The sequence below is a fragment of the Trachypithecus francoisi genome, unplaced genomic scaffold (assembly GCF_009764315.1).
Source record: "Trachypithecus francoisi isolate TF-2019V2 unplaced genomic scaffold, Tfra_2.0 Contig00606, whole genome shotgun sequence".
NCBI classification, from domain to species: Eukaryota; Metazoa; Chordata; class Mammalia; order Primates; family Cercopithecidae; genus Trachypithecus; species Trachypithecus francoisi.
The window spans coordinates 57,147-75,622 of NW_022680764.1; the positions used below are offsets into that span (position 1 = coordinate 57,147).

General features: G+C 50.0%; 1 protein-coding gene across 1 annotated transcript; it reads left to right on the top strand.

Moving 5' to 3' along the window:
- The first annotated feature begins 93 nt into the window (after nt 1–93).
- On the top strand, nt 94–17,516 carry LOC117087033 (sphingomyelin phosphodiesterase 4-like). The gene is given in 11 exon segments (XM_033216765.1): nt 94–230; nt 5,119–5,202; nt 6,741–6,827; nt 8,053–8,195; nt 8,352–8,427; nt 8,808–8,916; nt 9,023–9,075; nt 9,190–9,291; nt 9,293–9,341; nt 14,296–14,428; nt 17,445–17,516. Coding segments are annotated over 9 exon segments (711 nt in total). The 5' UTR covers nt 94–230; nt 5,119–5,163; the 3' UTR covers nt 14,349–14,428; nt 17,445–17,516.
- Nucleotides 17,517–18,476: the final 960 nt, after the last annotated feature.

Here is an 18,476-nt window from a genome sequence, read left to right on the forward strand (position 1 = left end):
CTGCGGACCACCCCCTCCCCCAGCACTCCTTCCTCGCCACCTCCCCTCCTCGACCTGCAGGCCTTCGCTTTGCGCACGCGCCTTGTGAGGTAGCGGCCGGGAGAGGTAGAGGCACTTTTCCCGCCCAGCCGCGGGGCGTGGCTCTGCGCGCAGCTTGATGACGAAGTTTCGGCGCCGTGGCGGAATGGCAGCTCCTACCTCTGCGGCGGGCGACGTTATGGGTCCCACAGGTGAGTGGGGCGGGACGCGCGCGTGAGACAGTCCGACGCCCTGAGGCCTTCCCCGAGCCGCTGCGGAGGCCGTGTCCGTTCCTCCGCGAGCCCCAGGACTCTGGCCGGCCTGGCTGCTTTGCCCAGGCCGGGCAGGCTGGGGAGTGGAGAGCCCCGGCTGAGTCTTCCTACCATCTCGCTGGGCCATGCCTTTGTGTCACCTTCCCTCCCGGCTCCTGCACTCTGTCCTAGTCCGGTAAGTGTTCATTGAAAGTTAACTTTCCTTGAAGGAATTGAGGGAAGGAGAGCTTTGTGTTGAAGTTGAGCCTTCGGCTTAACAGGCGGTGTGGGAGGAAGAGCCAGGTGTGGGTCCCAGCTCGACCCTTCCCATGTGTGCTCGACTTCTCCCAGCCTTGGTTTCGGAGGGTCCGGAAGCCCACTTGGCGGGAGAGTTGGGAACAGGTGGGCGCGTGCTGCTGAGGGAGATCTTGGCCTGACAGAATTTGCTTGGAATGATTGGCGTTGCCCAAGGGTTGTCGCTCTCAGGAAAACAAAACAAAAAAGACGGGGTCTGAAGCAGCTCCTGGAGAAAATAGGTGTTGGAGAGGCGCGATGAAGCGGACGCCAAGTGCATGGCAGGCAGAGGCCTGTGACGGGGAGGGTGGCCATGGCAGGGTCAGAGAACAGGGATGTGAGAGACACCTCTTGGGAATTCCCGGGTTGGAATATCCTCTCTTGGAAATTTCCTAGAAATTCCTCTGGGCCTCATTCTTTCAGTGGCTGCCCATGAGAGCTTCTTCTGAGCAGAGATGCTCTCCACTTCGTCATCCGCTAGAGCTCCTCGCTTGTCCAACAGTCCACAGTTTAATGCTGCTTTGATCATTTTGTGGTAGTGCAGTGTTTGCTTGATCAAGTGCCTTAGGACTGAGGCGTTTTTCTTTAACACTGCAATTGATAGCTAGGTTAAGAATTGAGGCTGGGCTCGGTGGCTCACACCTGTAATCCCAGCACTTTGAGAGACCGACGCGGGTGGATCACGAGGTCAGAAGTTCAAGACCAGCCTGGCCAAGATGGTGAAACCTCGTCTCTACTGAAAAATACAAAAACTAGCCGGGCGTGGTAGCGGGCGCCTGTAATCCCAGCTACTTGGGCGGCTGAGGCAGAGAATTGCTTGAACCGGGGAGGCGGAGGTTTTACTCCAGCCTGGGTGACAGAGTGTAGAGGGAGACTCCGTGTCAAAAAAACAAAAAAAAAAGATAAGAAAAAAAGCGGCCGGGCACGGTGGCTCACGTCTGTAATCCCAGCACTTTGGGAGGCCGAGGCGGGTGGATCACGAGGTCAGGAGTTCGAGACCAGTCTGGTCAACATAGTGAAACCCCGTCTCGACTAAAAATACAAAAATTAACTGGGTGTGGTGGCATGTGCCTGTAATCCCATCTACTCTCAAGACTGAGACAGGATAATTGCTTGAACCAGGGAGTCGGAGGTTGCAGTGAGCCGAGATCACGCCATGGGACTCCAGCTTGGCAACGGAGCGAGACTCCATCTCAAAAAAGAATTGAAAAAGCCTGCACTTTGGGAGGCTGAGGCAGTGGATCACTTGAGGTCAGGAATTTGAGATCAACCTGGTCACCATAGGGAAACCTGCCTCTACTAAAAATAGAAAAATTAGCCAGTCTTGGTGGCAGGACCCTGTAATCCCAGCTACTCGGGAGGCTGAGGCACTAGAACCTTTTGAACTTTGGAGGTGGAGGTTGCAGTGAGATGATGGAGTGAGACTGTCAAAAAAAAAAAGAGGCCGGTGCAGTGGCTGACACCTGTAATCGCACCACTTTGGGAGACCGAGACGGGCAGATCACGAGGTCAGGAGATTGAGACCATCCTGGCTAACATGGTTAAACCCAGTCTCTACTAAAAATACAAAAAAATTATCGGGGCGTGGTGGCAGGCGCCTGCAGTCCCAGCTACTCAGGAGGCTGAGGCAGGAGAATGGTGAGAACCCGGGAGGCGGAGCTTGCAGTGAGCCGAGATCAGGCCACTGGACTACAGCCTGGGCGACAGAGTGAGACTCCGTCTCAAAAAAAAAAAAAGGAATTGAAAAATCTTGGGAGATGTTCCTATTGCCAAGTGGCACAAAGACAGAGATTCCTGTCTCCTCTCACTCTACAACTGCCTACATGGACTCTTTACACCCAGCCTTTCTTCCTCCACAGACTGCCAGGTGCCATCGCAGTGTCTTTACTTGTGTCGTGGGCAGAGCTACTTGTGCCGTGGGCAGAACTGGGCCAGGAAAACTGTAACTAGCCTGCCAGTGGGACTTGGCAGACTTCCTGTCTGTGAAGTCTAGGTCTGAGCATTTTTCATGTCTGACCTGAGTGGGCTGAGCGGTGGGAATTTGGAAAGCTGATCTTAGTTTTCTTTATTTTTTTGTTTTCATTTTTTGAGACAGAGTTTCCCTCTGTCACCCTGTCTAGAGTGCAGTGATGCTATCTTGGCTTATTGCAACCTCCGCCGCCTGGACTCAAGCATTTCCCATGCCTCAGCCTCCCAAGTCGCTGGGACTACAGGTGCCCACCACCACACCTGGCTAATTTTTGTATTTTTAGTAGAGATGGGGTTTTGCCATGTTGGCCAGACTTGTCTCAAGCTCCTGGCCTCAAGTAATGTGCCCACCGTGGCCTCCCAAAGTGCTGGGATTACAGGCATGAGCCATGGTGCCCAGCTGTTGATCCTAGTTTTCTGATGGCCTATTCAAAGGCTCCCTTGGCAGAGCTTGCTCTTAGCCTCCATTCATTGCATAGCGCACAGGTAATATGGAGGGGATTTGCCCCTGTCTCAGAGTTTTGTGAGGCGGTCTTTGTATTGGAATCTTGGTTCTGCCACTTAGCTGGGTGGGGGTAAGTGAGTTATCCCATTTCTGCCTCTCCTTCATCATCTGTACTGACCTGCAGTCATAGTACATCTGTACCCATAGGGTTGTTGTGAGGATGGTTTTTTTTTGAGACGGAGTCTTGCCCTGTAGTCAAGACTGGAGTGCAGTGGCCGGATCTCAGCTCGCTGCAAGCTCCGCCTCCCGGATTTACGCCATTCTCCTGCCTCAGCCTCCCGAGTAGCTGGGACTACAGGCACCCGCCACCTCGCGGTGCCTGTACATTTTTTTTTAGTAGAGACGGGGTTTTACTGGGTTAGCCAGGATGGTCTCAGTCTCCTGACCTCGTGATCCGCCCGTCTCGGCCTTCCAAAGTACTGGGATTACAGGCTTGAGCCACCGCGCCTGGCTGTGAGGATGATTTTTCTATTCTTGTATGACGAACTTAGCAGCTTAAACCAGCACCCGTTTATTATCTCATAGTTATGTATGCAGAAGTCCAGGCAGGCTCAGCTGTGCATTACAAGACTAAAATCAAGGTATTGGCAGCTTTGCTCTTATCTGGAAACTCTAGGGAAGAAACTGCTTCCAGCTTTATTTGGGTTGCTGGTAGAATCCAGTTCTTTGGAGTTGTAGAACTAAGATCTTTGTTTCCTTGCTGGCTGTCAGCTGGGGACTACTCTGTAACTTAAGGTCCACTAACTTAAGACTCTAATTGTATGTGCAAAATGCCGTCACAGCAGTACCTAGATGAGTATTTGATTGAACAAATGGATCAGGAATTTTGGGCTGCTATCTTTAGAGTTTTGCTTACCACTGAGGATTAAATGAGGAGATATAGAGAGAGCACTCAGAGTGAGTCCTGGTATATGACAAATGCTGTACAAGCATTACCAAGAATTTAGCACCACAACTTGGCTCTGAAGCTGGCCACTGTGGGCTGCAGAACAGTGTTTTTTTTGTTTGTTTGTTTTGTTTTTGTCTTTTGAGACGGAGTCTTGCTCAGCCTCCCAGGCTGGAGTGCAGTGGTGTGATCTCAGCTCACTGCAACCAGTTTCTCTTGGGTTCAAGTGATTCTCTGGTCTCAGCCTCCTGAGTAGCTGGGATTATAGGCACCTGCCATCATGCCTGGCTAATTTTTGTATTTTGGTAGAGACAGGGTTTCACCATGTTGGGCAGGCTGGTCTTGAACTCCTGACCTCAGGTGATCCTCCCGCCTCAGCCTCCCAAAGTATTAGGATTACAGGCAGGAGACACTGCACCCAGCTGAGAACAGCGTTTCCATAAAAGATGGGAATTGCTGGCCGGGCATGGTGGCTCACACCTGTAATCCCAGTGCTTTGGGAGGCTGAGGCGGATAGATCGCTTGAGTCTGGGAGTTCAAGAGCAGTCTGAGCAACATGATGAAACCCCCATCTTTACAAAAAGTACAAAAATTAGCTGGGCTTGGTGATGTTTGCCTGCAGTCCCTGCTACTTGGGAGGCTGACGCAGGAGGATTACTTGAGCTCAGGAGTTTGAGGTTGCAATGAGCTATCATCACACCACTGTACTGCAGCCTGAGCGACCAAGCAAGACCCTGTCTCTAATTAATAAATAAGACATGAGAATTGGTAATGTAATGTGTGTTGCGTTACACAGATATTCTCCTGGGCATTGTGAAACTATGTAATATTTTATTAGGGCCAGGTGCAGTGACTCACACCTGTAACCCCAACACTTAGGAGGCCAAAGCAGGAGGATCAGTGGAGGCCAGGATCCTGGGCATCATAGCCTGACAAACTAGCCTAGGCAACATAGTGAGACCCTGTTTCTAAAAAGAAAAAAGAAGAAAATTAGCCAGGCATAGTGGCATGTGCCTGTACTCAGGAGCCTGAGGTGGGAGGACTGCTTGAACCCAGGAGTTTGAGGTTGCAGTCAGCTATGATCGTGCTGCCGCATTCCAGCCTGGGCAACAGAACGAGACCCTGTCTCTCAAAAACTAATAGAAAGATTCTGCTGTGTCACAGATGTTGAGATTTTTGTCTTTGTTTTTCCACAGTGGTTTGCTAAGAAGGCCATTTTCAACTCTCCACTGGAGGCTGCTATGGCATTCCCTCACCTCCAGCAGCCCAGCTTTCTACTGGTAAATATCAACTGCTTGCATGAGTGTTAATGTGGCCATAGTTCTGTAGCTGTGGGACTTGAGTGTTCTTCCCATTGACCTGAAGAACTCTGTAGTGGTTGTTTTTTAGGGGCATGTGATGGAAACAGTGCCAGACTCCTTAAGCTTGACTGTGCCTCCTTATTACTACAGGACCTTGGGGTTACGCAACCTCTGTGCTCTGGGTTTTCTCATACAAGAGAAGTTCATTCAAATTCTATTTTCTCTATTTCCCAAGGGTATGAGCAGGAGGAGGAGCAAGTGAGAAGGATACATATCAGAATGTTCATGACCTGTAAATTCTCAAATAGATACAAAGCATTCTAATAATCAGTCGTAACAGTCATCAGTGAAAAATAGAGACACTGTTGTGCTGGGGGCCGCTAGGTTGCACTTTAAGTATTAAACATGATGCTGAGAACTGGTTACAGTAGCTCATGCCTGGAGTTCCAGCTACTGAGGAGACTGAGGCAAAAGATTACTTGAGCCTAAGAGTTTGAGACCAGCCTGGGCAACATGGTAGACTCAAAAAGAAAAAAAAAATGATACTGAGAAATGAGAAGTTAGGTATGAGGCAAGTATTGGCGATGAAAGTTCCTAATTTTAGTTCTTCGGAGGTGTTTTTGTAAACATTTATGTGGAAGGACATTCTTCCTCAGTGCACCCCACTAGAGTCAACAGGTGTGGCCCATGGCTCAGGTCTCTATCTCAAGCCCTGTGAAATCCACCCTCATTTGGAGGTACACAAGGCCTTAGATATCCTTTGGCAGAGCTCTCTAGGTTGAAATTCTAGCCGTTTCTCCTGATCTTAATCTATTTGCACAGATGCCCTTTTTCTTCTTGTAGTCAGGGTGCTTTCCTCACATCCCATGACTAGGTAGATTTCATTAATCCTTGTCCTGAGTATTTTCTGGCCTCTCCATTGCCTTCATGATTAGTGTCTACTTGGCTGAAGCCATCTATAATTTTTGTCTGCCCTGTGTTTTAAGATAATTAGTTTAGTAGATTTACTGTCTGCTGAATAAAGAACAGCTCATTTAAGAGAGCTTCTGCCATATCCCTAATGTTGTTGGGCGTTCTTATTGATGATCACAGTGGTGTCATCATGGTGGTCCATCAGGTTGGGAATTTCCAGTTGATGTGTACAAACTCAGTGGTACTCTGTGGTTTGTGAGGGGTGCCCTTACACAATCAAGATCCTCTTCTGGGTCTGGGGCTGACTCTGGGGCCAGCCCTTGCTTAAGGATTGGCAGAAGTCAGTCCTGTTCTGACCATGTGCAGCCCTCTGAGGGGCACTGGGAAGCAAGCCTGACAGTTCCGGGTCCAGAGAGCATCGAACTGTGGCCTCTCCTAGTAGGACTCTGGGCCACTGACGCACATGAGAGGCTGGGGAAGCATGCCAGTGATTATGTGTCTGACTCAACCTATTGCTTGGATTTCTGTTTGACTCAAGCCAGCGTATCACGAAAAGCTGCAGAGTGAATGTCCTCGTGATGTTTTTGCTTCGTTCTGTCTCCTAGGCTAGCCTGAAAGCTGACTCTATAAATAAGCCCTTTGCACAGCAGTGCCAAGACTTGGTTAAAGTCATTGAGGATTTCCCAGCAAAGGTATAGCTCTGCTAATGTCTCTCTTTGGAGCATGTCTTAAACATTCCTTGAAGAACTTTATTATAATTCCTAATTTCCCTCCCCGCCCCAACCCCAAGCACTGCTGGCACAGAGTGCCAGCCCTTATCATAACCATTATGTTATAGACACATTTAAACATGTGAACTTATAGACCAGGGGTTCTCAGCCACAGGTGCTCTGTCCCTCAGGGGACACTTGGCAATGTCAGAGACATTTTTGGTTGTCACATCTGGAGGTAGATGGGGAGTGTGTGCTACTGGCATCTAGGAAGTAGAGGCCAGGGTTGCTGGAAGCATCCTGCAAAGCACAGGACAGCTCCCTGCGGCAAAGAAGTATCTAGCCCAAAATGTCAGTAGCACCAAGGTTGAGAAACCCTGATGTAAATGCTAAAAATATGTATTTAATCACACCTGGAATTGTCAAGCCCAGGAAGCTGGCCTAGACAAGGAGTTCATACCAAATGGCAATAGGTCAGTTCGGTTTTAGGGGCCTCACTCTGGGAAGGATGTTGCTTTCCTTTCTGTTAGAGCATCCTTCAAGTCAGAAGTTTCCAACACTTTCTAAAGAATCTTTTGGGGTGGTGACTCATGCCTGTAATCTCAACACTTTGGTAGGCCAAGGTGGGAGGATCACTTAAGCCCAGGAGCTCAAAACCAGTCTAGGAACATACTGAGAACCTATCTCTACAAGAAATTTAAACATTAGCTGAGTGTGGTGATGTGTGCCTACTCAGGACGCTGAGGTGGGAGGATTGCTCGAGCCCAGGAAGTCAAGGCTGCAGTGAGCCATGATTGCATCACTGCACTCCAGCCAGGGCAACAGAGTGAGACCTTGTCTCAAAACATATGTATTTTGTTTATTTATTTTATTTTTTATTTTTTCATTGTTTCTGTTTTTTTTTTTTTTTTCTTAATTTAGTCTTGTATCACACACAAAAAATGTGTTTTGATCGGAGGCTGACTTACTTACCTGGCCCAAGTCTAAAGCGACCTGCTTGGTATGCCATGTACCCCGCTGGAAGAACCCAAAGCTGCTCTTGTTGGCACCATGGCACCAGGATTCCTTTGGGTGCAGGACTGATCCCATAGGTCTCAGCCAGGGAGTGGCCTCCTCAGAGGGAGCTAGGCAGCAGGTAGTGCAGGACTAGAGCTGGGGCAGGAGTGGGTGCCGGTCCTGCCCGCGGCCTCACCACACATTGTTTCAGGAGCTGTACACCATCTTCCCATGGCTGGTAGAGAGCATTTTTGGCAGCCTAGATGGTGTCCTCATTGGCTGGAACCTCCGCTGCTTACAAGGGCGTGTGAATCCTGTGGAGTACAGCATCGTGATGGAATTTCTTGACCCTGGGTAGGTAGATTGGTCACCGGAGAGAGGCTGGGTGATTCCTCATGGTGATTCCGCCTTTAAACCACTCTCTGAATTTCTTACGATTGAGAAGCAATCAAAGCAGGATAATTTGCAGTTCATTTGCTTTTTTGTGTGTTTGTTCAATTTCATGTTCAGTGGCCCAATGATGAAGTTGGTTTATAAGCTTCAAGCTGAAGACTGTAAGTTTGACTTTCCTGTCTCCTACCTGCCTGTAAGTAAACCACAGTGGCGAGAGTGGTGCTCGGGGCAGTGGGCCTTGCACAGCCCTGTGGTGATGGGCAATCTCCTCCAGTCCTCTGAGGGCAAATTGAGGAGTGATTTGTTCCCGGGGTATGAGAGGCAAAGGAAATGGGTATTGCATGGCTGCTACCCTTGCTGTCTGTAGCTTTTGATGAGGTGGTAGGAGAAGTTCTAAGCAAAGACTCGTGTTCAGGCACTACTGAGAGGCAGGGCACTGTCCCCACAGATGGGTTCTGTGTGTGGGTCTCTTCCCCAGTGGCCTTCCCAAAGTGCTGCTGTGCATGTGGGGCACTGTGTATCGGGCACTGTGCACCAGCACCTGCCCACAAGCCTCACTGCCTCTCTCTGCAGGGTCCTGTGAAGGCGTCCATCCCGGAGTGCGTCCTCCCTGACAGTCCCCTGTACCACAACAAGGTCCAGTTTACTCCTACTGGGGGCCTTGGCCTGAACCTGGCCCTGAGTATCCTTTGGTGGCCCTGAGGTAGGGAGGCTGTGGGTGGCCCAGCACTCGACACTGTGGGGGTTGCTCATCAACCCTGCTTGTTTGCCCCTGACACTGCCCTCAGATCCGTTCGAGTATTACATATTCTTCTTTGCCGTGAGCCTCATCACTCAAAAGGTAGGGAAGGGATGCCTTTAGCTGGGAGAGGTGGGACCATGACCCAGGGCTTCCCTGCACTTGTTGGCCAGGCAGCGTCCAGAGCCCATGCTAACAACTAGCTTGGTTTTCCAGCCACTCCCTGTGTCCCTCCACGTCCGTACTTCAGACTGTGCCTATTTCATCCTGGTGGACAGGTACCTGTCGTGGTTCCTGCCCACCGAAGGCAGTGTGCCTCCGCCACTCTCCTCCAGCCCAGGGGGAACCAGCCCCTCACCACCTCCCAGGTAAGGCTGCCCTTTGTTAAGACGTGGCTCTTCCATGAGGGAGTGGCCTCGCCCACGGGGATAATGTTGTCACCCCTTTGTCCGGGGTTCCCCAATTTTTCTCATGCCTCTTTCCCCACCCCTAGCTGTCTTAGCACAGGTTGGAGGGTGGGGGTGTAGAGGGCAATCTGTCCTTAGTTTTCAGTGTCTTTGGCCATCACTGAAGCTATCAGGTCCCTGGAGGCCTCCCTGGCCTTCATGGGAATATGTTGTGTTGTGCGTGGAGCAGCCCTCCCCACAGGCAGTGTCTGAGCCAGTGAGCAGGGTGGAAAGGTTGTCCTATGAGCAAAAACAAAATGGAAATCTCTGGGCCCCAGGAGCAGGTCTTGAAGGGGAGGCCCTGGGCCAAAGAGCCTGTTGTGCCAGTCCAGACAGGCTGAGCCTGATGCCCGCCTGCACAGGTAGGGAGTGTAAACCAGGGGCTCTCATGCCTGGCTGTCCTGGGTCCTCAGTGGGCCCTAACGCAGGGCCTCTTGGCCGACTTCCCAGGAGACCCTCTTGCCCCGGCAGCAGCTGCCTATGCACCTCTGACCCTCCTTAATCTCACTGGCCCATCACCTTCCCTGGGAAGCTGCATGCAGGCCCCTTCCTGCAGATGCTGGCCCACCCCAGATCTGCTGGCATATACAAGGCAGGCCAGGCCTTTACCTACAGTTCACACATGTGGACAGATTCCCCAGAGGGTGGAGGGGAGAAAGGGAGCGGCAGGGAGGAGACGCTGCCCGGTTGGCGGCAGTGATCAGTGACCCTGAAATGTTGCTGATCCTGTGGAGGACTTGGAGGCGAGGCAGATTCACACCCTCTCAGATGCACAGTCCAGCTGCCAAGCGGTTTTTGATGCCTTGTTTTAACTTTTTGGGTTTTTTAATTTAATTTTTTCTTTTAGAAATTATATATGTAGGCTGGGAGCAGTGGCTCACACCTGTAATCCCAGCACTTTGGGAGGCTGAGGCGGAGGGATTGCCTGAGGTCAGGAATTCGAGACCACCCTGGCCAATACGGTGAAACCTCGTCTCTACTAAAAGTACAAAAATTAGCTGGGCGTGGTGGCAGGTGTCTGTAATCCTAGCTACTCAGGAGGCTGAGGCGGGAGAATCACTGGAACCCAGGAGACGAAGGTTATGGTGAGCTGAGATCGCGCCCCTGCACACACACACACACACAAAAAGAAGTATATGTATGGTTTGGGTTTTTTTTCTTTGGAGACGGAGTCTCGCTCTGTTGTCCATGTTGGAGTGGTGCAGTGGCACGATCTCGGCTCACTGCAACCTCCGCCTCCTGGGTTCAAGTGATTCTCCCACCTCAGTCTTGCGAGTAGCTGGGATTACAGGCACAGGTCAGCATGCCAGGTTATTTTTTGTATTTTTTTTTGTAGAAATGGGGTTTCACCATGTTGGCCAGGCTGGCCTCAAACTCCTGACCTCAGGCAGTCCGTCTGCCTCGGCCTCAGACAAAGTGCTGGGATTACAGGTGTGAGATACCGTGCCCAGCCTTTTTTTTAATTAAATTTAATTTTTTTTGAGACAGTGTCTGGCTTGGTTGCCCAAGCTGTAGTGCAGTGTTGTGATCACAGCTCACTGCAACGTTGACCTCCTGAGCTCAAGTGATCCTCCCACTTCAACCTGCCAAGTAGCTGGTACTGTAAGCATGCACCCCCACACCCAGCTTTTATTTTATTTTTTTGTAAGATGGGTCTTGCTATGTTGCCCAGGCTGCTCTAGAACTCATGGGCTCAAGCCATCCTCCTGCCTCAGCCTTCCAAAGTTCAGGGATTACAAGCATGAACCACCACACTGGTCCATTGTGGGCTTCCTTTGGTTTTTGTTTTTTTTGACAGGGTCTTGCTCTTGTTGCCCAGGCTGGAGTGCAGTGGCACTGTCTCTGCTTCAAGTGATTCTCCTGGCTCAGCCTCCCGAGTAGCTGGGACTACAGGTGCCTGTCACCACGCCCAGCTAATTTTTATATCTTTAGTAGAGACAGGGTTTCACCATGTTGACCAGGCTGGTCTTGAACTCCTGACCACAAGTGATCTGCCCACTTTTACTCCCTAAAGTGCTGGGATTACAGGTGTGAGCCACCACTCCTGGCCTAGCCATTATGTATTTTTAAAGACGGTCTTACTCTGTCACACAGGCTGGAGTACAGTGTCACAGTCATCGCTTGGTGGCACAATCATCACTCAAGCCAGCCTGTCACCTCAGTGACTACAGGCATGCATCACCACAGCCAGCTAAGTAAAAAAAAATTTTTTTTTTTCTTGCAGAGATAGGGGGATGCCTCGCTGTGTTGCCCAGGCTGGTCTTGAACTCCTGGCTTCAGCAGTCTTCCTGCCTCAGCTTCCCAAGTAGCTGGAATTACAGGTGCAAGCCACCACACCTAAGTTTTTATTTTGGAATAACTTCAGACTTACAGAAAAGTTTCCATGCATGATAAAAATAACTTGCAGGCCGAGCACGGTGGCTCACGCCTGTAATCCCAACACTTTGGGAGGCCAACGTGGGAGGATTGCTTGGGACCAGGAATTCGAGACTAGCGTGGGCAACGTCGGGAGGCCTCATTTCTACAAAAAATAAAATTAGCCAAGTGTGGTGATGTGCAACTATGGTCCCAGCTACTCAGGAGACTGAGGTGGGAGGATCACTTGTGCCCAGGAGCAATGAGCTGTGAGCTGTGAGTGTGCCACTGCACTCTAGCCTGGGGTAACAGAACAAGATCCTGTCTCGGAAAAAAAAAGAAACTTTCATAGACCCTTCACCCAGATTTCCAAATTGTTAACACTGTGCTGCATCTGTTGTTTTCGACCTCTATTGTATGTGTTTTTTTCTCTAAGCCATTATGAGTAAGCTAAAGGATATGACACCCCTTGACCTCTTAATATTTCAGTGTATTTCCTAGAAGAGAATGCATTATCCTATATAGTCACAGTGCCTGTAACCACACCAGAAAGTTAGTATTGCCACCAGGCCACACACTATGTGCAGTGATGTTTCACAGGCTCACCCACTGTATGCAGTGATATTTCTAGTCCCCTTCAGTCAGGAATGGTCCCTTGCCTTTCTGTCTTTCCTGACCTTGACCCCTCCAGAGCATGCGGCCACCCCTTAGGCTGTCTGGTATTTGCTGGTGACTAGGCCTAGCACAGGCTTTGTTGGCAGGAGCACCGTAGTGGGACACCTGGTCCTTGCCAAATGCCCTTTATCAGTGGGTGAAAAAGGTGTCGGTCAGGTTTTTCCACTGTAAAATAATTACTTTGTGCCCAGATTAAATAGTAATGAGGCTGAGCTCATACCTGTAATCCCAGCACTTTGAGAGGCTGAGGTGGGCGGATCACGGGAGCTCAGGAGTGTGAAATCAGCCCAGGCAATGTAGCAAAATCCCATTTCTACCAAAAATTTAAAAATTAGCCAGGCGCGGTGGCATGCACTTGTAATCTCAGCTACTTGAGAGACTGAGGTGGGAGGATTGCTTGCACCCAGGAGGCGGAGGTGGCAGTGAGCCAAGATCATGCCACTATACTCCAACTTGGGCTACAGAGTGAGATCATATCTCAAAAACAAACAAACAAAAAAACATCAGTAGTGAGAGCCTGGGCAACATAGCACAAAACTTTTAGCCAGCCGGACACAGTGGCTCACGCCTGTAATCCCCAGCACTTTGGGAGGCTGAGGTGGGCAGATCACCTGAGGTCAGGAGTTTGAGACCAACCTGGCCAATATGGTGAAACCACATCTCTACTAAAAATATAAAAATTGGCCAGCCATGGTGGCACATGCCTGCATTCCCAGCTACTCGGGAGGCTGAGGCAGGAGAATCGCTTGAATCCAGGAAGTGGAGGCTGCAGTAAGCTGAGATCGTGCCATTGCACTCCAGCCAGGCATGGTGGTGTTGGTCCCAGCTACTTGGGAGGCCTGAGTCTAGGAGGTTGAGGTTGCAGTGAGCTGTGATTGCATCATTGCACTCCAGCCTGGGCAACAGGATAAGATCCTGTCTCAAAAAAAAAAAATTGATAACGAGGATTTACCAGAAAGATGTATGGAGACTATGTAATTATCACTAGTATTAACATCCACTTTTGATTCTCCCCTTTTTTCAAATTGATTTTATCTGCAGACAGGGTCTTATTCTCTTACCCCGGGCTGGAGTGCAGTGGTACGATCTCTGCTCACAGCAGCCTCAACCTCCTGGGCTCAAGTGATCCTCCCGTCTCAACCCCCCAAGTGTCTGGGACTACAGGCAGGCATACCACTCCTGGCTAATTTTTGTGTTTTTTTGTGGAGACAGGGTTTTGCCATGTTGCCCAGGCTGGAAATTTCTTAATTTTTTAGAAACAGGGTCTTGCTCTGTCACCCCAGGCTGGTGTGAAGTTGGCCTGATCATTTGTCACTATAGCCTCAACTTGTGGGTCCAGGCCATTCTTCCTCCTCAGCCTTCTAAGTAGCTAGGACTACAGGCACATGCCACCAGGCCCAGCTGTTTTATGTTTCAATGTTTTTGTGGAGATGGATTCTCACTTTGTTGCCCAGGCTGATCTCAAATGCCTGGCCTCAAGAAATTCCTCCTGCCTTGGTCTCCCAAGGTGCTGGGATTACAGGTGTGAGCCCCCATGCCCAACCTCACTGTTGAGGTTGACCAAATTAGCTATTAATAGGGCGGTTACCAAATGGTGGTTCTCTAAACTTCATCCCTCCTTCATTGATTGGTGAGTCAGTAGTCACTTTGTGGTAAGGAGGACTTCTCTCTGTGCTATTGATTTATTCAGGTATATCAGTGTGGATCGGGGGCTGGGGGGAGGTGTGCATTGTGCTATTGAGCAACTTGTAATCTGTCCCTGCTCTCGTTGATTTTGAGATCCAGATTGCCCCTGGCTAGGCCAGCAGGAGCCTGTAACTCAGGCCTGTTTCTGTGTCTCCCTCAGGACACCAGCCATGCCTTTTGCTTCCTATGGCCTCCACCACACTAGCCTCCTGAAGCGACACATTTCTCATCAGACGTCTGTGAATGCAGACCCTGCCTCCCACGAGATCTGGAGGTCAGAAACTCTGCTCCAGGTGAGAGTCGAGCTGATCAAAAGAAACTGTTCAGCCAGGCAGGCGCAGTGGCTCACGCCTATAATCCCTAGCACTTTGGGAGGCCGAGGTGGGCAGATCACCTGAGGTCAGGAGTTTGAGACCAACCTGGCCAACATGGTGAAACCCCGTCTCTACTAAAAATACAAAAATTGGCCAGCCATGGTGGCACATGCCTGTAGTCCCAGCTACTCGGGAGGCTGAGGCAGGAGAATCGCTTGAACCCAGGAGGTGGAGACTATAGTAAGCTGAGATTGTGCCATTGCACTCCAGCCTGGGTGACCAAACTAGACTCCATCTCAAAAAAAAAAAGAAAAAGAAAAAAGAAACTGTTTAGCCACCTTCTACTATGTGGGACAGAGTCCCAGAGATGGCCCCTCAGCCTGGGGCTGATTTTAAATTGTTGGTATTTTCCTGCTATGACTATTTAGAAAACATGAAAATAAATCTACCCACCCTTCTAACTTATATGTCATTGATGGTGTTTTTCATCCCAGGATCCCCTGTCCATGGAATTTGTTTTGTTTTGCCTGTGGTGATATAGTTGTTGCAGAGTGTTTTGGTTTCCATCTCCCGTGTTGTTGATGTTTCCTGTGATTACCATTATGTGGATATTAAGCCCTGCCCCAGTAGCATTTTTATGACACTGAATGCTTCACAGGCCTTCCATTGATTCAGGGGATCCAAGTAGTAGGTGACAGATTTCCTTGTCTACCCAAGCCTGTCAGGATGGTATGGGCTGGCTCACTCACTGAGTGCTGGCCAACTGCCAGGTCCTGGCTGTGTCTTCTAGGCACACATCAGAGAGCTTCAGCAGGTGCTGCTTCTGACGCTGGATCCTGGGGCTGACTTGGTAGCCACAGCCTTGCTGTTGACAGCTTGGCATGTAGATAAGATAGGATTCTATCTTCCACCTTGTATATAACTCCTAGTATTTGGAGTGCTGCACTTTTTGAAGCCTCCACACCATTTCACAGCATCCTCGCAGAGTGGAATGGTAAGAACCGTTGCTCTGTTCACAGAGGGGACCGTGATGCCCAGATGACTCTTGGCTGTGTGGACGGTGGGCTGTGCTGGCCATGAAGAGGGCAGGAGATCGTGACACAGGGCTTATAGGGCAGAACTGGAAGGTACTGCTGTTTCCTGGACCAAAGCTTTTTTTTTTTTTTTGAGATGGAGTCTCCCTCTGTTGTCCAGGCTGGAGTGTGGTGGCACAATCTTGGCTCAGTGCAACCTCCACCTCTCAGGATCAAGTGATTCTCCTGCCTTAGCCTCCCAAATAGCTAGGATTCCAGGTGCCCACTGCCACGCTCAGCTAATTTTTCCATTTTTAGTAGAGATGGGATTTCACCATGTCTTGAACTCCTGACCACAAGTGATCCATTTGCCTCAGCCTCCCAAAGTGTTGGGATTATAGGCGTGAGCCACCGTGCCCAGCCCTTTTTGTTTTTTTAATTAAGAAAAAATGTTAATTATAAGATACACATAACAAAATTTATTGTTTTAACCATTTCCAAGTGTACAGTCAGTAATGTTAAATATATTCATGTTGTTGTGCATCCGATCTCCAGAATGCTTTTCTTCTTGCAAAACTGAAACTGAACCGGCCCGGGCGCAGGGGCCTCACACCTCTAATCTTAGCATTTTGGGAGGCCAAGCAGGGAAGGATTGCTCAAGGCCAGGAGTTCAAGACCAGCCGGGCCAACATAGTGAGACCCTATCTCTTTTAATGAAAAACAAAGAAATCAAACCATTAAACAATTCCCCACCCAGCACCTGGCAGCCACTATTCTGCTTTCTGTTTCTATGGATTTGACTCCTAGATCTCATACCCAGAGTATTTGTAGCATATAGTACTTATTTGTGTGTGACGAGCATGCTTCACTTAGCATAATGGACTGAAGATTAATCCATGTTATAGCATGTATCAGAATTTCCTTGCTTTTTAAGACTGAATAGTGTTCCATTGTGTGGATGTACCACATTGTGTTTATTTATTCATCTCTCAGTAGACACTTGAGTGGCTTCTTTTTTTTTTGGAGACCAAGTTTTGCTCTTGTTGCCCAGGCTGGAGTGCAGTGGCGCGATTTTGGCTTACCGCAACCTCTGCCTCCCAGGTTCAAGCGATTCTCCTGCCTCAGCCTCCCAAGTAGTTGAGCTGGAATTACAGGCATGCGCCACCACGCCCGGCTAATTTTGTATTTTTAGTAGAGACGAGGTTTCTCCATGTTGGGTCAGGCTGGTCTCGAACTCCTGACCTCAGGTGATCCACCTGCCTTGGCCTCCCAAAGTGTTGGGATTACAGGTGTGAGCCACTGTGCCCACCCCTTTTTGTTTTGTTTTTAACAGGTTCTAACTTTGTTGCCAGGCTAGAGTGCAGTGGTGCAATCTTGGCTCACTGCAGCCTCAAACTCCTGGGCTCAAGCAATCCTCCCACCTCAGACTCCCAAGTAGCTGGGACTATAGGTGTGATGCCCCAACACACCCAGCTGATTTTTGTATTTTTTGTAGAGACAGATTTTCACTATCTTGGCCAGGCTGGTCTTGAACTCCTGGCCTCAGGTAATCCACCCACCTCGGCCTCCCAAAGTGCTGGGATGACAAGGCTGAGCCACTGTGCCTGTTGATTGCCTTTTTACTCTATCAATAGTATCTTTTCATGCTCAAGAGTGCTGATTTTGATGAAGTCTGTCTATATTTTTCCTTTTGTTGCCTGTGCTTTGGGCGTCATACCTAATTAACCATTGCCAAATCTAGTGTTATGAAGTTTTCTCCCATGTTTTCTTCTGAGAGTTTATGGTTTTAGTTCTTGTCCTCAGGTCGCTTACCCATTTTGAGTTACATTTTGGCGATGGTGTGAAGGAAGGGCCTAGCTTCACGGTTCTGCATGTGGATATTCTGTGTTCCCAGCTCTGCTTGTTGGAGACACTGTCCTTTCCCCACTGAATGGTCTGGCACCATTGTTGAGAATGGTTGACTAGCTAATGCTTTTTTGCAGGTTTTTGTTGAAATGTGGCTTCATCACTATTCCTTGGAGATGTATCAAAAAATGCAGTCCCCTCACGCCAAGGTAAGTTTCCACAGTTTTTCTTCCCACCTCCTGCTTCTGACCCTGCTCAACCTGCTGCTGCTTATCCTCCCTCTGAGTGAGTTTTCACAGACTGAATGGTGGGAAGCAGAAACCCACCACCCACTTGTCACTCAGAAGCCGAATAAGAAGTGGACATCGTTCTCTAGTTCCTGGTGGCGGGCAGGGGGTGTTGCACCCTGACGTGTAGACACTTGAGGACTGGAAGTCTGGCTTCTCCAGGGCCCACCCTGTGCAGCTTCCTGAGTCCCCTCCCTGGCAGCAGGAACAGATGAGGCTGTGGTGCTCTTGCTCTGAGGGCGGGGGAGCTTCGATGCCTCTGGGAGCCACGTTCTCATCTGTCTCCTTGACCATCAGCAGTGCCTTTGTGCTTTCCCATGAGGGGGTGGCTTGGAGCCTCCTTTGCCTGCTCCCCCTACTCCCCTACCTCCTCCAGAGCATGAGCAAGCAGCCCTTCTCGTGGTGGGTGGCACCTGGTGCCCCCCTGCATGCAGCCTGCTTGCCTCCTCCCTCCCTCTCTCCTCTCCCTGCTCTCTCTCGGGGCAACACGCTGCTTGCAGATGCCTGGAGGTGGCAGAGGCCCTGGGTCACTCTTGCTGTTGCTGTTCCTGGAGCTAGCACCGCCCCCGGACTGGTCAGAGTGAGAAGGCAGCTAGGTGAACCTTAGATCTCCAGTCAGTCACCTCCATGGAGCAGCTTGACTCATGCCTGTCTGGGCCCTTGCCTGAGGTGGCCTCAGCCACGCAGTCTGGTGCCCATGGCGTCTGTGCATCAGTATGCTTGGGAAGCTTCGGCTTTGTCACTGACAGATTTATTGAGGGCTTCCTCCTGAATGTGGGTGATGGAGTTAAACTTCAGAGGAGCATCCTGTCACTTTTCCTCGGGTTCTGGCAAAGAGCTGTGGGTCTGCTTCTGCCACAGTCTCTACAGCCAGTTCCAGGG